Source organism: Malus domestica, chromosome 10 (genome assembly GCF_042453785.1).
Source record: "Malus domestica chromosome 10, GDT2T_hap1".
NCBI lineage: Eukaryota > Viridiplantae > Streptophyta > Magnoliopsida > Rosales > Rosaceae > Malus > Malus domestica.
Window position 1 is genome coordinate 34,432,893 of NC_091670.1, and position 26,064 is coordinate 34,458,956.

General features: G+C 37.0%; 4 protein-coding genes and 1 long non-coding RNA gene across 6 annotated transcripts; 1 reads left to right on the forward strand and 4 right to left on the reverse strand.

Moving 5' to 3' along the window:
- Positions 1 to 2,827: 2,827 nt before the first annotated feature.
- LOC103446036 (protein UNUSUAL FLORAL ORGANS-like) lies at positions 2,828 to 4,691 on the forward strand. The gene has a single exon (XM_008385093.4). The coding sequence runs from the start codon at positions 3,142 to 3,144 to the stop codon at positions 4,459 to 4,461; it is 1,320 nt and encodes a 439-aa protein (XP_008383315.3). The 5' UTR covers positions 2,828 to 3,141; the 3' UTR covers positions 4,462 to 4,691.
- A 463-nt stretch (positions 4,692 to 5,154) lies between these two features.
- On the reverse strand, positions 5,155 to 9,241 carry LOC103445993 (GTP-binding protein ERG-like). Of its 2 annotated transcripts, none has more exons than XR_003776938.2 (8): positions 8,637 to 9,241; positions 7,725 to 7,814; positions 7,175 to 7,320; positions 6,645 to 6,803; positions 6,478 to 6,544; positions 6,130 to 6,256; positions 5,886 to 6,025; positions 5,155 to 5,797 (listed from the first exon to the last, which is right to left on the reverse strand). XR_003776938.2 is itself a non-coding variant. In XM_029110110.2 (8 exons), the coding sequence occupies exons 1-8, from the start codon at positions 9,129 to 9,131 to the stop codon at positions 5,713 to 5,715; spliced, it is 1,290 nt and encodes a 429-aa protein (XP_028965943.1). In that variant the 5' UTR covers positions 9,132 to 9,240; the 3' UTR covers positions 5,155 to 5,712. The 2 variants fall into 2 exon arrangements, 1 of the variants encoding a protein (XP_028965943.1); XM_029110110.2 differs by having other exon boundaries at positions 6,149 to 6,256; positions 8,637 to 9,240.
- A 2,119-nt stretch (positions 9,242 to 11,360) lies between these two features.
- On the reverse strand, positions 11,361 to 16,290 carry LOC103445992 (protein SUPPRESSOR OF FRI 4-like). The gene is made up of 7 exons (XM_008385055.3): positions 15,857 to 16,290; positions 14,752 to 14,852; positions 13,994 to 14,120; positions 13,478 to 13,854; positions 12,690 to 12,835; positions 12,511 to 12,564; positions 11,361 to 11,815 (listed from the first exon to the last, which is right to left on the reverse strand). The coding sequence occupies exons 1-7, from the start codon at positions 16,048 to 16,050 to the stop codon at positions 11,744 to 11,746; spliced, it is 1,071 nt and encodes a 356-aa protein (XP_008383277.1). The 5' UTR covers positions 16,051 to 16,290; the 3' UTR covers positions 11,361 to 11,743.
- Positions 16,291 to 16,827: 537 nt separating this feature from the next.
- LOC103445991 (uncharacterized) lies at positions 16,828 to 19,394 on the reverse strand. Its single transcript, XR_011571936.1, has 3 exons — positions 19,019 to 19,394; positions 18,295 to 18,404; positions 16,828 to 17,295 (listed from the first exon to the last, which is right to left on the reverse strand). It is a non-coding gene; the product is annotated as an uncharacterized lncRNA (long non-coding RNA).
- Positions 19,395 to 21,596: 2,202 nt separating this feature from the next.
- LOC103445990 (zinc transporter 1-like) lies at positions 21,597 to 25,263 on the reverse strand. Its single transcript, XM_008385053.4, has 3 exons — positions 24,569 to 25,263; positions 23,040 to 23,189; positions 21,597 to 21,995 (listed from the first exon to the last, which is right to left on the reverse strand). The coding sequence occupies exons 1-3, from the start codon at positions 25,187 to 25,189 to the stop codon at positions 21,690 to 21,692; spliced, it is 1,077 nt and encodes a 358-aa protein (XP_008383275.1). The 5' UTR covers positions 25,190 to 25,263; the 3' UTR covers positions 21,597 to 21,689.
- Positions 25,264 to 26,064: the final 801 nt, after the last annotated feature.

A 26,064-nucleotide genomic window follows, 5' to 3' on the forward strand; every position in this document is an offset into this window, starting at 1 on the left:
GAGGAGTTTGCCTTTTTCTGTATATGGAAGTTTCTTGAGGGAAGAAATAAATTTCCAAATCTGAGCGACCCTACTTCTTCCAATTTTGAAGCATAAACTCTGAGACAAATGATAACACTAAATAGATTGACGCAAACAAGACACGGTGATTGTCCTGACTCAGATTTGCATCTCTTAACAATACCAAACAAAAGCCAAATGGCCTACGGAAAGAGAATATGATGACTCAAAGAAAGGAGAAAGGAGAGTCGTCAGAAGGAGCGGATTACACAGCTTCTTTACAGAAAGTGAAATATTATATGTAATTATATTATAATTTGAAACAAGTTTGGGAAGTTGCTGACGGAAACATGGATAGTAGATCATATGTTTTTACGTAAGTAGTGAAAATTTTTAATTTTTAAGTTATTAACCTTTTAACATAAATAATTCATAATTTATATATGAATATATGATATATTATATCGTGTGACGGTCACGTTGAAAAATCTCTCTGCTCAAGGGGCTTCGAATAAAGTTTTTCGTTGTTCACGCCATTTGTCCAACTACTGCAACAAAGCCCTTCAATGAATGGGATTGGATTGGACATATGACCCGACAAAGTCTTTTGTGTCATACACACCACCTGCGTTTAGGGTTGCATGATGTCTTTCCAACCAAGTACCAAGTAAAACAGTAGTGATAATACCAACTTAGAGGTAGATTCTCTGCCTCCTCCTTTCCTTGTCTTCTAATTGTGTGGTCACAATTAAATCACGTTAATATTTTATATTACTATTCTTTTTTATTTTATTATTTTTATAAAAAAATAATATAAAATATTAACGTAACTTAACCGTGATCACACAAAACAAGAGGACACAGGAAGTATGAGGACAGAGAATCTGCCTTCTACCAACTTATCCAATTAATATTAAAATAATTACCCTATTTGCTTCCTTAAAATAATACAACGGTCGTTAATGATGTGCACAACTACAATTAGATGAGGCATTTAGGAGCATTGCATCAAGGAGTTTCAAAAGATGATGAATTTAAAGTCGGTACAAATGTTGTTAATTAAGTTTCTTGTTTTACTAACATATATGTTAGTTGTTGAGATTTAAAAGAGATACAAGTGAAATTTATAGGACATGTTAGTGTTGAATTTGAGTTTCGTCACATCGTCGGAGATCTAAGGTTTGAGTTCAATGTCGGAGGGTTGAGGTTCAATAACTATGTCTAAATACGCATTTTGAGAATAAGGTTCAATGTGAGTTAAATTCTAGGTTCAAATTAAGATCTTAAAATAAAGAAAATTTTGCATTAACCTATATTTCTTGTTCTAACATTTCTTATCATGTGATATGAGGATCTACACGTGTGTTTACTCGGGTCTAACTAGGGTCCTAGACTCCTATATTGTAGCTAGGTTCAAGGCCTATGTTTGAGGAAGGGGTGAACTACAGCACATGAGTGGATTGGAGCATGAAGTTCAAGGTGCAAGTTTACGCTGATGGTCTCAGGTCAACTAGGGTTTGAGCCGTTTGAAGGTTTAGGTTTGGTTATGGGGTCTAAGTCTCTGGTATGGGTAAAGTTTTCATCTGTGCAAAGGAGGATCATGAACTTAAATTTCATGAAATAAAGTTGCTAAATATGATATTTAATATGAGACTTTAAGAAACTATAAAAATTATCATTTGCTTGATGAATAACGATTCGTCAAACAAAGAGTCTTTACTTTATATAATATCATGTTCATCGAGTAAAAATGATCAACGTTTTGGTTTCTGCAGAGACTTTGACTGAACGAATAAAGTCCACGGGTCAAGTTATAGTCGTCAGGTAACTTTGCCTGATGAAATTTTGTTAGGCAAAATTAGAGGTGACAAAATGGTATTTGGCCCGAGAAAATTTTTTCATCTAAAGGTTTTGTTTTGTTTAGTTTTTTTTTTTTTTTTTTTTGTGAGATTACATCTTAGACTAAAAATTATGAAATTCTAAATTCACAAATTTCATCTTATGAACCTAGGTGATATACTTTTTCCAACACGATTGAAGGCACTTCTAAGTCCCTTCTCTTTCCCTCAAGATGACACTTGACTACAAGGAGAAAAACACCAGATAGTATACACGTGTTTCTTTTTAAATGTTTATCCACCCGCTTACTGCTACTCATACAAATCAGTCTTCACGGTGCATGCTTGTCCGCTTGTTTCAGACTTCAGAGGCTTCCAACTCGTGGAAAGTTGAATTGGTTGCATTCACTTTGAGGAGTTCGTACTTGTATTGTGAACAATGATCGGTTTTAATGCTAGGATCCAACTTCTGTTGCCTCCTACTGTTCCTCTCTCTCTCTCTCTCTCTCTCTCTCTCTCTCTCTCTCTCTCTCTCTCTCTCTCTCAATAGTTACACGTCTTACCAACCTCGGCCTTGACAAAACAACACCAAATTGACTGATGCATCCATCAGAATCACTGCGCTGAGGAAAAAGGTAAATATAAAAGAAACCAATATGCAAAAGGGAACATTAAAGAGACCATCCAAAACAAACCAAAGCCCCTTGAGCTATTTTGGGCACTACATTTTTAACACGCAAATGAGTTTCACACACTATTTTTTTTCTTTGATCATACAGATATCTGTTTAATTCTTATTTGTAAATCGAATAAAACAAAAGATAATCGGAGGACAAAAATAATGAGTTTCAGAAAATGGAAAAATATGCAGAAATCAGTTTACTATTAAAAATTCACCTATCCAAAATTTTCTTCTATATATGTAGTGAAGTTTCAGCTTCTTTCTCCTAGCCTTCAAACCCTTCACTCCAATCCCATGAAAGTTAACAGCAAACCATCCTTCAGGTGACTGCCATCACTTAACTCTCTTGCAGTTCTTTCTTCTTCACCCAATAGAAGAAACCCATGCCCTTTCTAAAACCCAACTGAGAGATTTTCCATTTTTATGTTCACATCTTTCAAAACAAAATTCCCACTTTTCAACTTGTGAAAAAAAAAGCAAGCTTGCATGTAAGCACTTATTTCCCAAATTGGCTTACTCTTCAATTCCCTTCAATTTCTTTGCTTGCATTCCACTGAACAAGTACTAAAATTTAGAGGCATATTTTACTTATAAGCCCTTGTCATCCAACACATAAAAAAGATGGAACCTTTTCATCCTTCTCTCACCTTTCCCTTCTCCTACACCTTCAACACCACTACTAGTGCACTTGGTGGTGGCATTGCTGAAAATATAGCCACATCATGTCCTAATCCATGGATGGATGCTAGGATATGGTGCAAGCTCCCCCATCGGCTCCTCGATCGTGTCATCGCCTTTCTCCCACCGCCTGCCTTTTTTCGCTCTCGATGTGTCTGCAAGAGGTGGTATGCTCTCTTGTTCTCCAACACCTTTCTTCAGCTCTACCTCGAAGTATCTCAGCGCCGCCATTGGTTCCTGTTCTTCAAGAACAAGAGCCTCAGGGGAAGCTACATATACAGGAACAACATTGGAGGAAGCAACGGTGACAGCAACAGGGGTGGTACTAATTGTGAAGGTTATCTTTTTGATCCTTATGAACTTTCATGGTATCGCCTTTCGTTCGCTCTACTTCCCTCCGGCTTCTCCCCAGCTTCATCTTCCGGCGGTTTAATCTGTTGGGTTTCGGATGAGGCTGGCCCGAAAACTCTCATTCTATGCAACCCAATTGTTGGTTCTATGTCTCCATTGCCTCCAACTCTAAGACCAAGGCTCTTGCCTTCCATAGGGTTGAGTGTCAACCCTACATCCATTGATGTAACTGTTGCTGGAGACGACTTGATCTCTCCATACGCTGTGAAAAACTTGACTGCCGAGAGCTTCCATATCGACGCAGGCGGGTTTTTTTCGCTGTGGGGAATCAATTCTTCCCTCCCAAAACTCTGTAATTTCGAATCAGGTCAAATGGTTAATGTTCGAGGAAGATTCTACTGCATGAACTACGGCCCTTACAGTGTCTTAGCCTATGATGTGGCAGCAAACAATTGTTGGACGATTGAGGCCCCCATGAGAAGGGCCCTGAGATCTCCAACCTTGATGGAGAGCGGTGGGAAGCTGCTTTTAGTTTCTGCAGTTGAGAAGAGCAAGCTCAACGTGCCGAAAAGCTTGAGGATTTGGGGGTTGCAGGCTTGTGGAACAACTTGGGTTGAGATGGAGAGGATGCCGCAGCAGCTCTATGTGCAATTTGATGACCTGGAGAATGGGAATGGGTACCGTTGTGTTGGACATGGAGAGTTCATCACCATCATGATTCTGGGTTCCGACAAGGCGTTGCTGTTCGATATGTCCAGGAAGAGGTGGCAGTGGATTCCTCCGTGCCCTTACGTTAATGCTGGGGTTGATGGGGACTTGCATGGCTTTGCTTATGAACCCCGGCTCGCTACGCCGGTCACTGGGCTGCTTGATCAGCTCACTGCAATTCCTTTTCAGGCTTTCAGTGCTTAGGAGGGTTCAAGTTGCAATGTGATCTAAATATGTAGCCGTAGGAAAGTGGCAGTGATGTCGGTGTTAGTAGGTTTAGTCCAACCTACTGAGGAGCTACTTGTTATATTTGAAGTTAATCTGCTATGTATTTTGTCGTTCTCTTCTACCTGGTGTATGAAACAGGAGATAGTTCGCATAACTATTGTGATAAACGTAATAATATTTCCTGGAATTAACTACAAGATTGAAAACGGCTAAACCGCCTATTGGACCGATTATAATAATATGGTATCGAACACTTCATTTCTGAAAGTCGAAGCTAGGGCTTTCCGCTTAAAACTGGAGAGGAATACCACTTTAGGTAAAGGGGAATGTTTTAAAAGCTTATCCTTCCGAGATCTGTCATATTTTTCCATTCTTAAGCTGCTGTTTTAACCGTTAATCAAATCATCAAACAAGTTTTCGAATGATGAAACAAAGGATTAGTTGACAACAAAAACTGCCAGTCAGTCCATACTAGATATTCTTACTCTATTATCAGGGAATGGGGGTATATACGCGACGAGTGAGACATTCACATGGAGATTACACGGTTCTCTTAAATCCGAAACTCATGACTTTGCATTAAACCCGAAACTCATGATTTCCTTAAGAACAAGCATGAAGCGTGCGGAGCATACAAATCAATCCCTTCCTCCTTTAACACATGTTGAATTTTACAATTCCACAAGCAAAGTAACATTCATAAATGGTTTCTTATCAATCACAGATACGAGGATTTCGAACAGTATACCATAAAAGGTACAAGTTCAAATTAAAATCAAATGAAAGAACCTAGCTTAAGCTTTCTTATGTTCGTATGTTCGTACATAAGCACAAATTTAAGGGAAAAAAAAAACAAGAAAACAAAGGGTTAGTATATGATGAAGAGATCAAGAGACTTGATATTGTATATTCTCAAAAATTTCGGGACTAATGTGTTTGCCTGCCAAGTTGGGGTCTTCCAGTTATTCGTCACCCACCTCCATCCCCAAACTAAAGCTGAAAATTTTTCTACCACTCAAAAAAGCTGCAACACTGGATGGCCTTCATAAAGTCGATGAAACTTCCTTTATATACACTTCCAAATAGGGTGGATCATAGGGTTGCAATTTTTGACATTCAACTCTATTCATTAGACTCGTCGTTAAGTCTGACCTTACAAATAAGGTGCCCTTCCATCTCCTGATGGATCGTATCCCTTCTTGACATTCAACTCGATATTCCAATGTATCATTTCAGTCTAACCTGGAGAATGAGATGGACATCCCTCTTGAAGATGGACCGTAGCTCCTCATTAGCTTCCATGCCAATTCTCCTGTTTCAGAAGCATGTATTTCAATTCAAATTGGCTCGTGTTGAAAGCAAAAGCAGTGATTCCAATATGCTAGGACTTCAGTATTTACCCTATTTTATTGCCCTTCTTTCCTACAAGAATCTTGCGTTGACTTAATTTGTTCGTGATAAGATGTTGTTCAATCCGAAGAGAGCCATCTCGCAACTCCTTCCAGTCCATCAACCGATGTTCAATAGTGTATGGGATTTCCTAAACAAGCAGAAATTGCCATTACTGAAGATCCTCAAATTGCTTATAAATTCAGACCTTGGGAATGAAAATATAATCAGATAGAAATGATAGCCTCAAAGTACCTCGAAACTGAAGATATACCTGATGCACATGGTCTAACAACCTTTCTCGGACAACTTCTAATGATATATTCTTCATAACTTCCTCAGTCATGATGAATGGATCTTCATCCCAAGACCGTTTAACGGCCTAAACATAAAAAAACCACTGAAGAACTGAGATGTGGGATATAGTGGACACCAGTAACATTCGCTAGAAAGATGAGCAGATACATGTAAACCAGACATATCTTGAAAATTCTTTCCAACCAAAACATAAATCTAAAGAAGGCCTTCGTAATAGAATATTTTTGACAGGTAAATGTCACAGGAAATGATGACAATGAAGGCAATACTAAAATGCTCACATGCCTGATCCATCAAATATTGAGCAAGATCTTTCACTCCAGAGCCCTTCAGACCAGAAATCATGAAACGCCTACAAGGTTAAAGAAAGAAATAGATCGTCAGATATACTTTTAAGAACCCTGGCGAAAAGAGAAAACACACCATCTTTGATTTTGTAAAAGGAAACACACCTTTCATAACCAGGAAGATCTTTGAATTCCTCAGCAACCTTTAACAAGTCTTTCTTCTTCTCAACTAAATCAACCTTGTTCATACATAAAATTCGCTTTTGCACTGGGTGTGGTAGTGCTCCCATACGCTTGATCAATCCTATAACCCTTACATCAGGCCTATATGGATGGAAATACAAAGAACCGGGTGATTAGGGACCAAACACTGATGAAATTTAGAAAAAATTGTTAACAAACTTGAGTGGCTGAAATAATGCAGGGAATGAGGATAATGGCTGAAATAAAAAAAAAATGCACTATTATCAAAAGCGATGAACATTTGCCCAAATGGAATCCACCTGCCATATATATCTAGCTCTGATGCCTATGTTTGTTTCATGCATATTTAGAACCATAACACTTGTGAGCTATTGTAAAATATGGCCATCTAATAGCTTGCTAGGATAGGTTTCCTTAGAGTCAACCATGGGATAACTTGAAGAAAAAAAAAAAAAAAAGTTACAGGGTATCATATGGAATGAATAACTAACCTGGTAAGATGCCTATGGACGTCAAATATAACTATGAGCACATCGTATAAAGTAACTGAACTCCAAGCACTTTCTACGCGAACCTTGAAATCCTTGTAAGGACATCCCTTGTTGCTTAATGTAAGACCTGGAGTATCAAAGAAACACTGCATAGGCACACATGAAGACAGTCAATAAATAGCTCAAAACATCGATAAACAACTGCAAGATATGTCATACACCACAATTTCTGTGCTCCAGTCTGTGGGGAGAAAACATAATAATAACATGTCTACACATAAGTAATCGACGAGAATAATATGCAAAGACAACCCATCACCATTACCTTTCCTGTATCAAACACACTCATCACTATATGAAAGTAAGTGTCGCATGCTCATCACATTTTTGTTGTACCATAATTTCATAAACAAAGAACTAGGATAAAGAAATGAATTGCATATTGTAATTCGAATAATTTTCAGAGCTCATTAGGACATAATATAACTTAATCAAAGCATTCCCAGTCCAGAAAACCTGGTCGATTATAAGCTAAAAACAAGAAACATACAATTTGTGTGTCTCCTTTTGTCATAACTCCTAATACTTCATGAGTAGTGGTGTTTGTCTTCCGTGAAACAGCGGAAACCTTCGTCCCAACCTATAAGAAATGCAGAAACATGTTATAAATCTGCACAATCTGTCACCAGAAAGGTTCTGGTTACAACAAAAGCCAGTAAAAAGTATACAATCCTCTGATATGGTAAACTTTTTTTAAAAAGAATATTACCACAAAATCCAACAAATTACATAGTTTACGAACAAAGTATAATCTCCCAAGCCAGTACATATCTCACATAGGGGGATTTCAAAGCTTCTTCATTTGTTTCCCTCCAAAGAAATTTTTGTTGGGACAACTTCAGACATATTAAGAAGCTCATGCCTGCTTTGGCCTCAAGAACTATTTGATATCTATCTGAGTAAAGTGCAGTGACCATGAACCAGCTATTGATATCGCTTTCAGACAAATTAGGCAGATTGTACCATATGCATGGTGAATATAACATAATACTGAGCAACACAGACGAACCCTAGTTGCCATAAAATATTAAACCATGACCAGCTAGGCAAATGAAAGAATCCACAACACCAAATTTACCCAAACCCTTGTCCAACGAAACAATCAAAAGCTTCCAACACTTCATTATAGTCATCCTATAGGACTAGCGTATACCCTACTGAAAACCCCATCACAAAGTCATCTTCTTTTTTTCGGGAAATGAATCGCCAAATCGTCAAACAAACTGTTAAACTACTTAGCAGTTCAAACCAAATCATAAACCACAGTAACACAGTCATCATTTAATATTATCATTAACTAAACCAACACCATATCCAACAGTTAATTAAACCTCCCCCCTCTTTTTCTCCCTCTCTCTTCTAAATTAAATACGTTTAAACCATAAAATCCAAAATAACAAACCATATAATTAGTCAGAGCAGACTTTCCCGCATTCGGAGCACCAATTATCCCTACAGACAGCGCCTTTTGGTCCTCCTCCTTCACCATTTCCTCCTCATCCCCTGATTCCTCATCATCTGCGCGCTCCAATGCTGCCTCGAGAAGCGCCTTAGCGAGCACTCTACTCTTTTGCTCCTCCTCTTCCTCCAAACGCTTCAATTTCTTCTTCTGGGCGTCCACCCCGATCGATTTATCAGCTTTTGATCTGTACTTGTTGTCCCAAGTCGGCTTCTGAGGAGTTTTGGGCTTGGAATCCGAACCAACGGATGGTATGGCGTAATGGGTACTGTCAAAAACCGAGTCCGAACCATTTTCGGGGTCTGAGAAAGATGGGTTGTGACCGGAGTCGTCCTCTTGCGGCTGAGCGGCGTAGAACCGGTGGAACAAGGAGGCTGGGTTTAAAGGGGTTTTGGTGGGTTTTGAAGAGAGGGTTCTCAGAACTCTTAGAGCTTTCATCTCAGCTGCTAGATACCAAGCATCGAGAGAGAGAGAGAGAGAGAGAGAGAGAGAGATTGGCTTTGTGTGCGTGGGCGGGCTGTTGGGGTTTTAGGGGTTTAGGCTTGAGGCTTCGTCTTGTCACTCTATATTGCTACGAACAAGTGTTTCTATTTTTATTTTTTTATTTTTTATTTTTTATTTCTATGGTCGAATTTTTTTTTTGGTTCATTTCTCTCTCTTTCTTATAACTAGCCTTCATTAAGCGTGTAAAAGACCTTTTTTGAATTACGACGATCTATGCACGACTTACACGTTTTAAATGTATTTATATTCGTAAATTGACAAAATGAAAGTCAAATGAATAATATGAGATCATACTATAAGAAATCCTTCATAAACCAATTAAAGCAGCTGAATTCACATAATAAAATCGATCTCTAGGCGCTTTGTTGCCCTCTTGGCAGACTATGACCAATTCCAGATCATAAGGGGAGAAGATTCAGAGAAGGAAATTTGAATCCAATCGTCAGGACTAAATACAACTCCATGAATGAGCAAAGAAACATTTTTCTCAGGTCTTTGCTAGACAAATGAGCAAGAATTTACATTAAGAATAGATAAAATAATATTCAATAAACAATTGATTAAATCACATTATTACTAGTCTATTGTGAAGCTAAGTCCACCCCTAGTGTAGATAATGTCGTTTGTCAAAAAAAAAAAAATTTTGATAACTAATTTAATCACATTATTATCCGCGTGCGAAATATCTTTTTATATACCAGCATTAAATGCCTCTTAAGATGTTTTGAACGTGTTTAAAAATAGAGAAAATAATATTGAATGAACAACTGATTGAATCACATTATTGTTAGATCATTGTGAGGCTAAGCCCTCTGTAAAACGCGTGCAGAAGACATTTTTTGAATTACAGCGTGCTACACACGACTTACACGTTTTAAATGTATTTATATGCTTAAATTGACAAAAGAAAAGTCAAATATTTAAAGTAAATGAATAATCTTACATCACGCTAGAAGAAACCCCTCATAAACCAGTTAAAGCATCTAAATCCACATAATAAAATCGGTCTCCATAGAATTTACATTAAGAATAGAGAAAATAATATTTAATAAACAACTGATTGAATCACACTATTGTTAGCCCATTGTAAGGCTAAGCACACCCCCGCCCTTTTAATGTAGATAATATCGTATGTTAAAAAAAAAATTTATTTGACAACTAATTTAATGTTAAAATAAACAATTGATTGAATCACACTATTGCTAGCCATTGTGAGGCTAAGCTTATTCCCATCCTCTTTAGTATAGATAATATCGTTTGTTAAAAAAAAAACAATCATTTGACAATTAATTTAATCACATTATTATCCGCATGGAAATACATTTTTTATAACCGATGAATCACATTATTATCCATGTGGGAAAGACATTTTTTTTATAACCGACATTACACGCCTCTTAAGATGTTTTGAACGTATTTAAAAATACATAAAATAATATTTCATGAACATCTGATTGAATTACATTATTGCTAGCTTATTGTATGATCCTACTTTTTTTTTTTAAAAAGTTGTACTAATTTATCACTGGCGCTACGTGCCTCTTAAGATGTTTTGAACACAACATTCATGATTTTCCTTATTTTTTATTATATTTTTCTTTCCTTCACGTGGTGGGCACCATTAACTTTCACTCATCCTTCCATTTTTTTATTCTTTTCTCTCTTCCCACTTATATTTATATTATATTTTATAATGACCAAATTACCAAATTACCCATACATTATTTAATATATTATATTAGGCTGCTTTTGAATTTATTTGGTTGAGGGGCAATTTTATTCTAATATCTTTGTCGAAGCCGCGACACCAAATCAGAACTATTCACTGCCCTATTCGTTTTATATATAATAGATTAGTATTTTTTTTATTAAAAGAACCAGTTTGTGGTTTCGCTTCGGCAGAATTACAACTACTTTAAAATCCAAGGCCCCAGGTGTTATTCTACCATGACGAGGTGGATTTTGGTATGCCGGGAACACAACTTGATCCACTAAATATCATAATACAATGATTGAATTTTTTTTTTTTTCAAATATCCAATTACTTGTACTATAACAGTTGATGTACCTGACTATTCCCAGCACATTGAAAAATTTATCCTTGGATGATGCAGCCAAAAATATAATGGCATAAGAAAGTCATAACTAAAAGTTCAAAAGCCCTATAATAACATCATTATTCATAAATAATACCAAGTTACTAACCACATTTGAAATATTAGTCAACTGAAGAATATTGTCGATGAACAAAATGGAATCCTTTAAATATCCCTAATCCTAAAAAGTTTGCAACAAAATCTATGGGGAGTATGAAAAAGAATATGAAAGTTACATTATATCTTGACATTTTTGCTCTTCTACTTCACGTTCTTGCAAAGAATACAACACGAATCTACGACTGGTTAGTCCGGTAAACCGCCCTTCACTTCGAATAAACTCTGCAGGACATGGAGCGTGCATCGGCATGAGATTCCCAGGTCCATACGCCAGCATGAGATTCCAAAGGCGCAAACACTGTCATCGTCGTCCCATTGCTGCTATTTGATCTAAAATGCCATTCGACCAGCAAGCCTGCCCTCCATAATCCTTCTGTCTATGGCAGCATCAATTGAACTCATCTGAAAAAGAAAACCGCAATGAGATCATCAGAGAGGGACCGTGTGCATGATTCACTTGGTTAAGCCAGACAAAATGGATTGGTCCTATGATCTAACCGAAGAGATACCAAACTTTATGAAAGAATCTGACCTGGCCAAGTCTGGTTTCACCGTTCAATGATAAAATAATGTTGCTACAATTAACAATAAAATTGTTGGTCTTGCCATTGTTTCACTCGAACCCCCACACCGCAAAAGAAAGCGTGGGGAGAGTGAACAACAGATAAATCTAAATTTTAAATGAGCAAATATATACATTCCATAATTAACTGAGTACGATGCTAGATAGGAGAATCCTTGAGGCCATAGAAGCAAGCTTGTCAAAATTGTAATCACTAACTAACAGCAAAATTATTGTAAATACCTACTTGAACCTTTTGATGCAGTTGCGTGGAAACCGGAGAATGGCAGTATAAACAAAACAGCATGCCCATCAACCAATTGGGTTGGAAAGCAGAAAGACAGATGATTGAAGGTTCACATGTTCTTTGTTAATTTGTTTCGTTTCAAAAGTAAAAGTTCAAATTCATACAGTAAATACCTCTCTAATCAGGAAACAATTGGTAAACAACCCAATCTGAAAAGCCTGAACATAAAGCCTACCTAGCTGGTTAGAGCAATGCAACTCCGTAAATTAAAGAGGTAGTATGACTTACCTGGCTAGTTTCATCATGCACCTGATACTTTGCCAATGACATTCTTCTTTCCTCCTGCAAATAAAATTAACCAATTTAACAAGTTAGCAACAAGTTCCTAACAAAAAACAAGTTAGCAACAACGAACAAGACTAGCAAAGTGGAAAAATAATCATTTAGGAAAATTAAGAACGACTTACCATGGACATAGCCTCATCATCCCAAACTAGATACACCTCATTAGCAGCTGGCTGGGGAGCAGGAGCTTTGTTTGCAATTACAGGGGGTGGTCCAATTGATGGACCACCAGTGTTCGGACCAGATGCATAAGAGTGTGAATTAACACCTGTAGTAATTAAATGAAAAGGATACGTCAGATTCACAAGCCTTGCACATATGAAATCAACAATCCAAAGGCATCATCAACATGGAGAGTTAAGCAATGTGGGAGGTATTCATTATTGCAGCAGGAAAATAAATAAGGGTTAGCATACCGGAACAATTACTAGAAGGAACATAAAAGATGCCTTTGTAATATTCAAACATTTAAGATAACAGAGCCAAAACTAGCCGTTGATAGCATATCCAAATTTGAAGTGACTAAAACAGAACTCTCTACAAGGATCTCAAAAAGCAACTTGAATGCTAAAGAACAAAAGAAAATCTGAGGCATCTACAACTTATTTTATCAGACATGAGGGATAAGTAGAAGTTAAAGCAAGAAGACAGCTCTGACACCATACTGCTATCATGCACGCAAAGGAAAAAAAACATATTTTTGAATTTTTTGACTTTAAACGAGTCGAACTCTTCCAACACTAAAATAATCTTCAGTTTTGAAATTTTCGAAATGCAGACAGTTTGAATTGCTTTTAAACGATAAAACAATAGTAGAAAAACAATAACTAAACGAGCAATTATATAAATCAATAATAAGAAATCAAAACTGAGGCACTTAGATAACTACTTGTTTGGAAAGCTTTAGCACCTTGATAAGCATCTGTTGAGCCTTTAACTTCAGCTGGAGAACTAAAGGGAACACTGATTGAAAGCAAAGGAGGAGAAAAGGGAGAACTTTGTGTTGGTACATTATTTATACCAACAACAGGAAACAGGGGTTGTGATACAGGAGCAGGAGGCATGGATGTAGTAAGCCCAGGAGGAGCTATATGTGGAGGCAGAGGTCCGGGGATTGTTGTTGATGGTAGAGGTGGCCTCCCATTCTGCACAGGGAACAATGGTTGCTGCACATAACCCAATGAGGAAGGAGGAGGTACTGAGACTGATGGAGGCTGTGGATACCATGGCTGGGGACGAGGTGGAACTTGCCAACCATTCGGAGGCACTCGAACTGCAGAACTGTACCTGGAGTGAACAAAAACCAAAAGAAACAAACAGATAAGTTGTTTATGTAAATGCTAATTATGTACTGCAGACAACATAATTTTAAAATTTCACAAAGCTGGTTAGAGAGGATATGCAAGAAACCTGACAGAAAACATACATTGGCCGCATTGCACCCAAAGGTGGTTGGGGAGGATATGCAATCCCCATCGAACCTGGCACCATACCACCAACAAACTGGGTTGTTGGGATGTCTACTTTAGCTACTTTTGATGGACCATCTTCATCTGCATATAAATAGAGATATTTAGAAAATAAACTTACTATACAAGATTAATACTATAACTGCAAAAGAAGCCATAAACTACTCAAAATGATAGGTATTGTACACTTTTTCTTGGTTTGATTTGTCTTTAGCTTATAAATGAGACGTCACTTTCAAATTTATTGCACAGACAAGATAACACCATGACAAAACATGTTATGCAGAATTCGTATGCACAGATTAGGACATCCGGATCCATGTGAATGAGTATTTGCAAAAGTATACATAAGCACAACTTGGTTCAACCAAGAACACATGAGAATTTGAAAAACTATTACATGGGCAAAATACAACCATCAAACAACTTATATTACACGGATACTGCTATGAACACTCTGATGGTATATCTAATTCAATACAAACAAAGAAGTTCAATATCAATGAGTCCATCTATGCATAGTTGCATGTACCAGCACATCCAGGTCATAATTTAATGTGAGTCAAACCCAACGATATCATAAACCAGTTGAATTTGAGCATTAAAATAAAATAGAAATTCACATGTCATCAAATACCAATGATGTTAACATAACATTAAAATAAAATATCAAAAATTGTCTGGATAAACATCAATATTTGTATGGATCCTTTACCTTCCTCTCCATAATGTGCAGCCAAAACGTGAGGTGGGATTCCTTGCATCCCATATATTTCAATATCCGTCGACTCCCTGTCAGCCTTCGCATTGGGAACCCTATAAAATAGAGTTTTAACAGTTTGAAAATCAGTAGAATGAAATTATGATAAGGAATTATTTGAGGCACAACTTATATATAGTCAACATTGTTTAACCCTACTCTATAATAGTTCATGAAAAAGATCCAGTGAGATAGTGTAACTACAAACAATTAGTAACTATAACCGTCTATGACAAACTTATTATGTTCCAGTTAGAAAAATTGAACCATGGCTTTTGATTATGTTTTTTTCTTATTAGAAAAATGGAAGACAGGTAACAGTTCAAGTAGAAATATATTGACAGTTACATTTTGGTCCTAACTCCTAATACAGTAGACAAAGTTTAAGTTTAACTTCATCATCAGCATATATTCATATCCATTACAGAACTACCTACGGGCATAAAAACCCTCTTAAACTTATACGGGTAAGAGTTTAAAGCAATAGATTATCTTCCTGAGGTTTCATGGGCTCTCTTATTATCAAGCAGGCCCCATACGTATATGAGTTCACATTACAATATTTCCCAACAAAAGGAAACCCAATTCATATTAACAGCCTCATTGTTTCCTGGATTCCCAATTCTACCAAAATTACAAGCACTCACAAAATATTCCCCAGTCCCATACTTTTGCACTTGATCCACCTTCAAGCTACCAAAATTATAAACACCTACAACCCAACTTTGCTCGAAAATTATTAAGTTGCCCCTATGCAGCTAACAAAAAGCTAAAATCCCAAACTATCTTTCCAGCTAAAATTTTCTACAACTGCCGAGCCCACATTACAAAATTAACACCCAAGTCCCAAATGTCCAAATTGTTCGATTTTTCGTAACCATGAATTTAGAAGGCACAAATCTAATTATAACAAAACAAAAACGATAAATATCATAAATTTACACAGCAAAAACAAAAACTCATCAATATCATATTCTAAAATAACAAATTCAGCGACGAAACAAAAAGAAAAAGAATTAGGGTTTTTGACAATTGGGGGAAAAGGTATAGAAAGCCATACTTGGTGACGCTCTCTTTGTGGACCTGGAGGACGTGAATGGCCATGCCGCCGGCGGTGGAGAGCTTCTTGTGGCAGACATGGCACTTAAAATGCTTGGCTTTCTGGTGCTGCACCAGTATCTTCTCATCGTCGAACTCTCTATCGCAGTAGTAACACCACACCTTCGACGCCACTCTCTTCTTCTTCTTTCCCATATTTCCCTTCTTCCCCCTCTACCCTCCTTCTGCAACCCTTCTTCTTCCTCCTCTGGTTTTTCTCCTGCTTGTCTTCCTCTCTCTCTCTCTCTCTCTCTCTCTCTCTCTCTGTATGAGCCTTCGGTTTTGGTATTTGGGTTTTTGTTTTGGGGTTTTTTCTCCCTGTGATCTGTGATTTGTTGAATTTCATGTATTTGTATTTATTGTTTATAAATTTTTATTTTTACCGATTCAGTAATTGGCTAGGGCTTTTTCCAATTGGTTTTAGTAGACTAGAAATAAATATAAATTTATAAGGCTGGACACATATTGGGTTTACCCGAGTTGAGGGCCAACTCACTTCTTGACCAGCGTAGTGTCATTAATTTACGTATTATGTTATATGACAACGTGATAGTCACACTCAAATTTACTGAAACGCATGTTGTCTCATGAGAGTGTAATTCATCAATTTTCTTTCCTTTGGACGAAAAGTTTGTTACTTGATAAAGTTTAGACCTGAAATTACTTAATCAAACCGCCATTCGCAATTGATCTCATCTAATTATGTTGCGATTTAATAACTCTCTTTCAATAAGATATAGGACATGTTACTTACCGGGAATTGGTATTCATGGGTATCATTCTCATTCCCGACATATCTTGCATTTACTGACACACATGACATGCCCTGAACGTGACTTTCCATGATCTTTTACACATACAACCCATCTCAGTTAGTTCCATCCAAAATGTTTGACAATTGCCATGAGTTAAGAAAAAAATGTAAGAGTACCATTTTCCTCCAACACTCAGATTTAACTGAAAGACAAAGGGTGATTGAGTACATCTATAGTTGCTAGTAAAATTACAACCAGAAAGAAGCTTGTGATAACATCGTCTCAGGTTCAATAGCAGCTGGCAAAGACGAAAGTAAGCGTACATGTATCAAATGGATTCTTAACCAATATCTAGCCTGCAGACTGCAGCATTTAAATTTAAGTTCTTCGTTCTTCCTACAGTGGAAACGGGGAAGCAGCATATCCTACTCTTCTTTCTTGGAGGATTGGGAAGAACCATCAGTATCACCTTTTAACTTGCTTACACTAGCTTCGGCTTCAGCAAGAAATGCAGGATCAGGCTTGTGTTGGTCTGAAGGCTCTTTCATTGCCATGTATATGTAAAATGCGATAACTACGTTGACAGATATAACAGCAAGGAATCCACTCAACAACGTGAGTGAATAGGGAGACATGTCGCTTACACCTGCTTCAAATGAATAACCACCTTGCTCAGAGAACCAAAAAGGAAAACTGAGGCAAGAAACTTTAACAGAAAACAACTAGTAACCCCATTCCCAAATCCTAGCTAAAAAAATGTTGATCCAGTTATCATATACTTCTCCAATAAGGCAAGTCGTGAGATCAAGTCCTAAGATTGTTGACCACAGACATTCACTCACAAGATTGTGATAAGGGCATGCCTTCTCTGTAATTTTGTTATATGCACGCAAGGGATTATGTTCTCTCTTTAAGTTTCCTACAACAGTAGTGCCTTAGACAAGATTATCCACGTTCGGAAATCTAACTTCTAACAGTTGGCACTAGTTATACTTGACGATAGGATGCCATCTTCATCTTATAAATCACATTCACTGTAGCAATAATGTAATTCGCAAAAACAATATAGATCCTAATGACAATTTTTTCACGGAGGTCATTAGTTGAAATTTGGAAGCAAGATTTAGAAAACTTAATTGAGATAAAAATTTCAATTATCACAACACTAAGAGTGAGATGGACAAACTCTAAGGTGCCGTAGGAACTAAAAGCTTTTGTGTCTCTCAGTGTGGTGAGCACTGGGTGTTTCTGAGCAGCGAGGTTTACACCCATTTGCATTAGTTCATCCAAAGTTCCTTTCCCTTATGCACAAATTATTGAATAAGCCATCTTCCTATTAATGTTAAGGGGTCAACTGAGCATCTCACCGGTGGGATTGCATACCCGGATCAAATCAGAAGGTCATAAGGACTTAATACAAAATGCAATCTAGAAATGGTCTGCTTATTTAGAACAAAAATGGGTAAGCACACAAACATTATAAAGAAGAATACTTAGGCAGATAATTGTATGGCAATATAGCACTAAGAAGAAAACCACCGCATAACTAGTGCAAGCTTTTCTTAGAATGACTCTAAGAGGGACCTCAAATAAGATGCAGTATTATGAAAATGACTTAAAGCAGCACTTGACACAGTAGCCTTACCAGGAAGCAAATTATTGTTAAACGCATATAATATTGCAACAGGAATTATCCACATAAACATTGACGCAGTAACAAACTTTTGTATCACGCCTGCCATTGTTATCTCCAATCTACAGAATTAAGAGGAAAACAATCAAAACCAACAGAACAATAAGTCATAAGCAAACATTACGGACGGAGATCTGTAAAAGACTATCAAGCCAGATATGCAACTAATAGGCCATATTCATAGTTCATTGGCATCATTGGTAGCATTTAGCTTATGCACGTGATTTCGGTACAAATAACTGAAACCAGTTCCTATCTGTACCTAAACATTATTCTTAATGATCGTAAATTCATTCAAATCGAAACTTAATCAAATACCCATGGAAAAGAAAGAATTGCTGACATGAGTGAAATACAAATTTGATATAGATGTCTCTTTAGGATACTTCTATGCAGGGCATAACTGAAGTATTAACTACTAGATTTTTACTGGGATATGAGATACCACTTGAAAGCAATCCATATACAAATAAAGACCAAAACTTTTCAGTGCAATCAATCAAGAATCAATCACCAGTGAACAAAGACGCCAAATTTCAAAACTTTACATGGTTTCTGAACAGGGTAACACAGTATGAGACTGACCCAGAAAGATCTAAGCTCACACAGACATTTAATCGAACACTTGGTGTGCGCATACTCAAACGACAAAATAATGAAGCGAGAAAGAGCGTACCCAAGCGACAGCCTTGGATCGGGAGGTTGAAAGTAAACTAGATACGATTTGACTTCCCAACGTTAGCTTGGCTGTTGTGCAAGCCGATCGATTCCGCTACAGAAATTGCATATTCTGTGTGATATAAAACAGCTCTGAAGTGGATGTTCGAACAATTCACTTCGGAAACAAAACCTGTGCTTTGGGTGCTGCAATTCAGAAGCAAAGCTTCAAAAACAAGAGGCTGCCTGCTGCGCTGGCTAGGTGCGCTACAATTATGAGCCGTTGAGATCTATCCTACGGTGAGTGGTTTAAACGAGCTCATGTGTAGAAACGGGTAAAATATTATGAGATCGTTTGAAACACCCAACTCCGGTAAAATATTATGAGGTCGTTTGGAGTGCTAATAACCGTCTCATAAGGAAATAGCTTATTTTTTCGCTATGATTTGTGTTCAATTTCAATATTTCTATTGAAACAAATTTTGTGTCACTTTATTTTCTAAAACACAATTTTCATCTCATTTTGTCACATTCTATCGAATTTTTAAGAAAACTCAAGTGTGGCCCACCTACATGCTGACATGTTTGCCACATTAGCTTGTCAAAGCTTTGGTTCCACCTCATCTCTGATCCTTATTTCGTCAAATAATACTTGGTTACTCAAACATGAGTATGAACTCTTAATAAAAAAATTTCAAAATTGTTCATTGTCAATTTATAAAACTTCATGTTTATAATCAAAACCGTTCAAATTATAAATCACCCTATAAAAATCATCTCCACAAAAAATCTATGATTAAAACAAAGTTCTATGAATGGTTTTGATCATAAACACAAAGTTCTATGATTAAAACACTAAGAATTTTAAGTAAGAACTCATACTTATTTTTGAATACCCAAGTATTGTTTTATTTTGTTGGCCGCTTTATGTGCCTCCAACTCGAACGGCAAACACACATACTAAGGCCTCGTTTGGCAGCTCGGACTGTACTGACTATTTCAGTCGGATAGGATAAATAGTCGTCGGATAGTACTGACTAAATTAATCGGGCGTTTGGTATTGTATCGGATTAATTTATGCATCGGATAATACGTCGGACTATAATATTTTTTTTTTAATTCACAATAATTGTTGTTAAAATTAAACAAAACAAAAAAAAAGGAAGAAAAAACAGAAAAAAAAAGAAAAACAGAAGAATAAAAAACCCAGGACTCTTCTCAGTCGCACCTTTCTTCTTCACCATCTTCCTTGCGCATCAATCCCACCATCGACGACCGATTGCAGAGGAGTAGCGGCCAGGGTCGATAACTCGGAGCCTATATTCGAATTCTTGTCCCCCTCCTCGTCGGAGCCCAGCTCCCTTCCTTATCGGAGCCCAGATCCGAGTTGCTACCCCCCTCCTCGTCGGAGCCTAGCTCTCTTTCTCGTCATCCTTCTCGTCATCGGAGTCCAGATCGAAAGAATTTGAATCATCATCTTCCTCCTTCAACCCATGGAATGTTTTGTTGTCAGAAATCAAAGGCGAACAGAGAGGTGGGGGTGTGTGTACAAAGAAGGAGGAAGGAAGAGAGACAGAAAAAAAAAATGGCGACGAAGACGAACTTGGAAGTAGACGAGAGATAGCAGGTGATGGGACAGAGTTGAAGGAGAGTGCGTGAGAGAGGGACGGAGTGAGCCAGTGTGAGCGAGAGAGATGCACCCGACTAATAATACAGAGGTTTGGGACGGGATAAACAAACGGGTATGAAGGGGATAAAACAAGTGGGGCCGGATTAAGTAATACGGTGCTTATTTAATACGACGTTCACCAAACATCCGCTTCGTATTATTAGTACTATCCGGTGGTATTATACGGCATGCCAAACGAGGCCTAAGTACTCTTGTTATACATTAACATATGATACTAAGTACTCTTGTTATATATTAACAGATGAAATAATCATTGCACATGCCACTTTATATAGAAAATGCTATCTCCACTTACTTTTGCCACCAAATTAATTAATAGTTTACTTCAAAGACAAAATCAATCTTGTGGGATTTGAACTTTTATCATTTTTAGCTTATTTATTTGGGAAATGTGATTTTCACACTTTTTATGTATTTTCTCTTTTTCATAGTTGTTGGATTGAATAAATAAAAAAAGAATTAAAGGATATACATAAAATGATAAGTCGAGAAAGAGTAAACAGAAATGCAAAAAACATTTCCTCTATCTAGCTAACATAATAAACCTATGTTTTCTAAAGCCCTTTGAGTTAGATCAATTGGTGAGAGAGGGTGATCTAATTCGTCAGAGTTAGAATTGATTCAGGTTATCAATCAACGGTGATTTTCTCACTCTTTTTTTCCCTTGGTGTTCTCCTCTCAATTATGTTTTCCATTCTTTGTAATGCCGGCAAGTTGGAAGGTATACATTAACATAAGAAAAACTTGTGAGATATGGAGACTAGTTTCCTACTCAACATTTTAAAAATGAATCATGACATATATCCCATCTTACTATGCTAACATATGATTGTTACCTTCATTCGAAGTTTTTGGAAACTTTCTTGTGGATGGAAGAATTAGATTATTTTTACTAACACATTGAGCATTACCAAAATTCCGTTAGACTATATTACAAGATGAAAGTACACAAAGAAGCCTAAACACAAAACACGAAAAAGCCCTGATTACATTAAAGTATTTATGCCCATTTGGCCAAGAGGGACATACATCCAGAGCCCAGAAGAAGTGAGATATTAGCCCCAACCTGGATCCTTAGATTGCTCTGCATTCTAGGGTTCATAAAATCTGCTGCTAGTAGGTCAACCAGAGCCATGTATATTAGGATCCCAGCTGATGCAGAGTTGAAAACTCCTTCCACGATTAGAGCACTTGGGCTGGTCTCGTTGTAAATGTTTGATATTCCCATTCCAACACCAATTCCAATTGGGGTTGTGAAGGAGAAGAAAAGCACCATTGCTGCAATGGCCCTGGACTTAAAGTTGGCCTGCACAGACAATGGAAACATCATTTATAAATGTAGAAATTGTAATGGAGTTTAACCTAACTCACAACTCTAAAATGTTTGGGATTTGGGGAGAGGGGAGATATTTTGTCTTGTCACCGGTACATCAGACAACGAAATTTGTACAAAGACAAGTGTATATATCTAGTGACAAGACAACTTTACATAACTGTGGGACTAGGGACCCTCATTGGTACCCTAAAAAATGAATGTTGACTTTCAAAAAATGCTGAGATGAACTGATGTGTGAGGCATTTTAGTCGTGATGAAATGCAGTTGGATCCTACAAAGGATATGCATGACCTCTGAATATGCACCTAGAAGATTACGTGACAACATCAACAAGACGACCATTTGGAGCTCTAAAACCCCACAAAATGGTACCCATATGGCCATGTGAAAATCGGTAAATGGCTAGAACATCATAATATGTATCCTACTATTGAATATCACATTGGAGGGGAAAGGTGGTTTATATTTGGCTTTTGAGAAAATTGGAGTATTGGTCTCTAAAAATTGCCTAATTAGAGTTTTAGTTATGAATTAAAAGTTCATGAGTATTGATCCTTTAATATGTCATAATAAGAAGCAATGGGTCCTTGTTAGTAATAGCATCAGAACTTCTGTCAAAGTAAATTGTTTAAAGGGGAATATAACATATGAAAGTTCATGGACCAAAACTCCAATTCGACTAAAATTCAATAATCAATCTAATTTTTTATTCCATATTTTTAAGAGTAATGCTAGGTAAACCAAATTTCTAGACCAAATTTGCAAATATGATGTCACTAATAGAAGAATAAGTATGCTAACCGACAGTTAAATAATAATCAAATCATTATCAACCACATCATTTGGTTTAAATGTTGGTTTTTCTAACACTACTCCAATTTTAATCTACTAAAAGAGATTCAAATTTAAGTGTAAGACAACAAGCATGTTGCCCTAACTAGCTGGTCACCATTTATGCAGGGGGATTAAATGATAATGAAACAAGAATGTGATGTTTGAGGAAATTGATGATACCTGAGTTATGCACCCACCAAGGCCCATGCCTTCGAAAAATTGATGGAAAGTAAGAGCTGCTACAAGAGGTTTGATTGTCTTGGGACTCTGTGAGGCACCTAAAGATATCCCAATAATTACTGAATGAACCAAAATTCCCAGCTCCAGAACCTAAAAATTATTCATGCAAAGAATTTACATAATTAAATCAGAAAAATTGCATAGATAAAAATAAACACTTGTAAATTAGAAAACTGCCCTTAACATTTCAAAATTTTCATTATGTAAAACTCACAAGTATTTTTCTTATTAATTATAAAAAATATTGAGTAAAAAATCAAATTTTTAGAATGCTAAGACCAAACACAATCATGGGCTAAAGGCCAAATTACCCCATTTATTCCCCCAAACCCCCCCCCCCCAAACCCAACCCAATCCAAGCCAAATCTTTGGGCTAAATGCTAAAAGCTAAATCGAAGCCAAATTCCCTCCAAGATTTAGTTCACATACGTGTGGACTCACCTAAGCCTAGCCCAATCTCGGCCCGGTCACGAGCTCTACTCGCACCACGTAAGCTGAAGCCTTCAGCGCCTGACAGGATGAGACCCATTGTCAGGGCCGTTGTCGAATCATGAGCCCAATGGCTCTTTTGTTCATCTGATGGCTGACATTTTTGGATCGTTGGATCAACGATCTAGATTTCAAATTTTGTTTTTTAAAAAATGTTTTTTTAAAATACATTGAATCGAACAGCTGAGATCGACTATAATCAAATCTAATGGTAAAAAAAAATAAATAAATAAATCTAACGATCCAAATTTAAATCCAATGGCTAAAATAATTAAAAAAAATTATTTAACTCAAAATTCATCAAAAAACTCTATAAATACCTATGTATTTGTTCAAACATCTACACAAAACTCACTTTTCTCCTACAATTCTTCCCATTTCTATAAATACCTATGTGTGTGCTTCATCTTTATCATGTGTTTTGTATGTGCTTCACATGTGTTTTGTATGTGCTTCACATGTGTTCTATGTGTCTTGTGTGTTTTATGTATTTTGTGTTTATACATCTCTATCATGATTTTCATATTCTTTCATAGTATTTCATGAGTTTCATGTATCGATTTAGTGATTTTTCAATATTTATTGGAATTTAAATATTTTTAGATTAAAATGTTCATAAAATTAATTTACGATAGTCTACATAATTTTTTTTTAAAAAGTAAATTTAAGAAAAAAAAATAGCCTAAGTTCATTTTTTTAATAATCCCGGACTAAAATTTTAGGCTAGAAGGGTTGGAGCAGAAAAGTTGTTTCTAGACTAAAAGCTAAATTTTCCGGACTAAAAAACTTGGCTTTTAGCCCAAAGATTGAAGATGGTCTAATAATAATTATCTTAAATTAAATTAAACACCCCAAAAATAGTTAATATAAAAGAAATTGATAAAACTGGAGAGTAAAAAACAGTGAAAACACTGACCAACCCAACAAAATGTAGCACCAAAAAATTGAACCATTAACTTGAACATCCAAACCAACTCTACCTGTGATATCACTCGATGCCTAACAATTTCGAAAGAAGAAATCGAATCCTCTGGTGCAATCGCGCCAGAACCGTGAGCATGGCCGTGTGTGGCATGTGTGTGAACATGCACATGACCCTCGTGCAACCCATTCATCTCTTCATCCTCCTTCACTGGCAGTGCTTTGGTGAAATCTGATCTTCTATAGTAGCTGGTGGCAAAGGTGTCGATCATCATCGTCCCAATCGCCGAAAGCATGGCAATGAAGCCGGTAAACGGGAAGCTGCCCCACGGGGTTTCGCTGAGGCAAGGGCTTCTCAAGCTCTCAAAAGCATCCGGTAGCACGTGGATGAACCCTGTTGCTAGAATCACACCGGCCGCAAAAGCCTTGATCACGAAGAAGATGTCGTTTTCGGGGTTTAGAGCCGGAATTTTCTTGCCCAACATTGGAAGGGAGACACCAAGGAAACTTGCTATGAGGATTGAACTTATCGCAAGTAGCTTGAACTTGAGGACTTTGAACTTGTCATGGTCTAGGGTTTCCGAATTGCATTCACATTCGGCGGAAACCGAGATGGGGACAAAAAGAAGGAGAAGGAGAAGAGGAAGAGGAAGTGTGTGAGTTGGAGTGAGCTTTTTCATGGCTATCAGTGAGAGGGGGGAGGGGAAGAAAGAGTGGGAGAGAAGGTTTTGAAATGGGGTTGTGGAGTGGTGAGCTGAAGCTCACTTTATATATGAGTTGGAGAATTTGGGAAAAGCAAAGGCATTAAGGTAAAAATGGCGACATGGAAAGGGAAGTGGGGTTGGCAACTGTATGGTTGGTGAAGCCAAATGACGACATTATGTGTTAATGCAACAGTTTAAAGGAGGTTGGAGGATTTTAATTAGGTTTTAAACTTTAGATCACTATCTAAACTGTCACTTATGACCACTGACTGGGACTCGGGCACTTAAGTATTTATTAGGGATGGCAGAAAAAAGCCCTCAATGTTCCATCTTTGAATGGAATTAGCCAGCCATTGCATGAGCATGGTTGTTGGTCAATACTTAGGAAAAGGAATTGACTTGTCGTGTGGGGCACATCAAGCAACGGTTTTGATTTGAACAAAAAAGGTTAATTCTGGTCATGTGTTTTGGGTCTTGACTCATAGTCATGTTTCAGCATCAGCAAGTAACATAGATTAGGATATATGATTGTCGCACCGTCATATTGTATTATTAATTTATTTATGTTATAATATATATTAATTTATTTGTTAAGACGTATCAATCATATTATACAAGTAACAGTGTGGTAGCTAGTAAAAAATTAATATTTAAGATGACAATTTCATATATTGCACTCACACGTACCAAAATTTATCAGAAAGGACAAAAAAATTCTTTACATTTTTAGTCTTCTTCTAAGAAAGTACTGTTCAATACGGTAAAGAGCTTTGTTTTAGGAGGTCTGCCTTTGAAATCAAGTGACATACTGTAAAACGTTGACAATTTGTAAACCCCGAATCGCATCGATG

Excerpts from the sequence above, each read along its gene's own strand:
- LOC103445992 (XM_008385055.3), bottom strand. The coding sequence starts at position 16,050 with ATGGGAAAGAAGAAGAAGAGAGTGGCGTCGAAGGTGTGGTGTTACTAC. Across the intron at positions 12,565-12,689 it reads ATGATGAGGCTATGTCCATG|GAGGAAAGAAGAATGTCATT; the intron begins GTAAGTCGTTCT and ends TTTTATTTGCAG. Across the intron at positions 11,816-12,510 it reads TGCATGATGAAACTAGCCAG|ATGAGTTCAATTGATGCTGC; the intron begins GTAAGTCATACT and ends TTTCTTTTTCAG.
- LOC103445990 (XM_008385053.4), bottom strand. The coding sequence starts at position 25,189 with ATGAAAAAGCTCACTCCAACTCACACACTTCCTCTTCCTCTTCTCCTT. Across the intron at positions 23,190-24,568 it reads GGCATCGAGTGATATCACAG|GTTCTGGAGCTGGGAATTTT; the intron begins GTAGAGTTGGTT and ends AATAATTTTTAG. Across the intron at positions 21,996-23,039 it reads TTGGTGGGTGCATAACTCAG|GCCAACTTTAAGTCCAGGGC; the intron begins GTATCATCAATT and ends TTGTCTGTGCAG.
- LOC103446036 (XM_008385093.4), top strand. The coding sequence starts at position 3,142 with ATGGAACCTTTTCATCCTTCTCTCACCTTTCCCTTCTCCTACACCTTC.
- LOC103445993 (XM_029110110.2), bottom strand. The coding sequence starts at position 9,131 with ATGAAAGCTCTAAGAGTTCTGAGAACCCTCTCTTCAAAACCCACCAAA. Across the intron at positions 7,815-8,636 it reads CTGCTCTGACTAATTATATG|GTTGGGACGAAGGTTTCCGC; the intron begins GTTTGTTATTTT and ends CATTTCTTATAG. Across the intron at positions 6,026-6,148 it reads TGTTAGACCATGTGCATCAG|GAAATCCCATACACTATTGA; the intron begins GTATATCTTCAG and ends CTGCTTGTTTAG.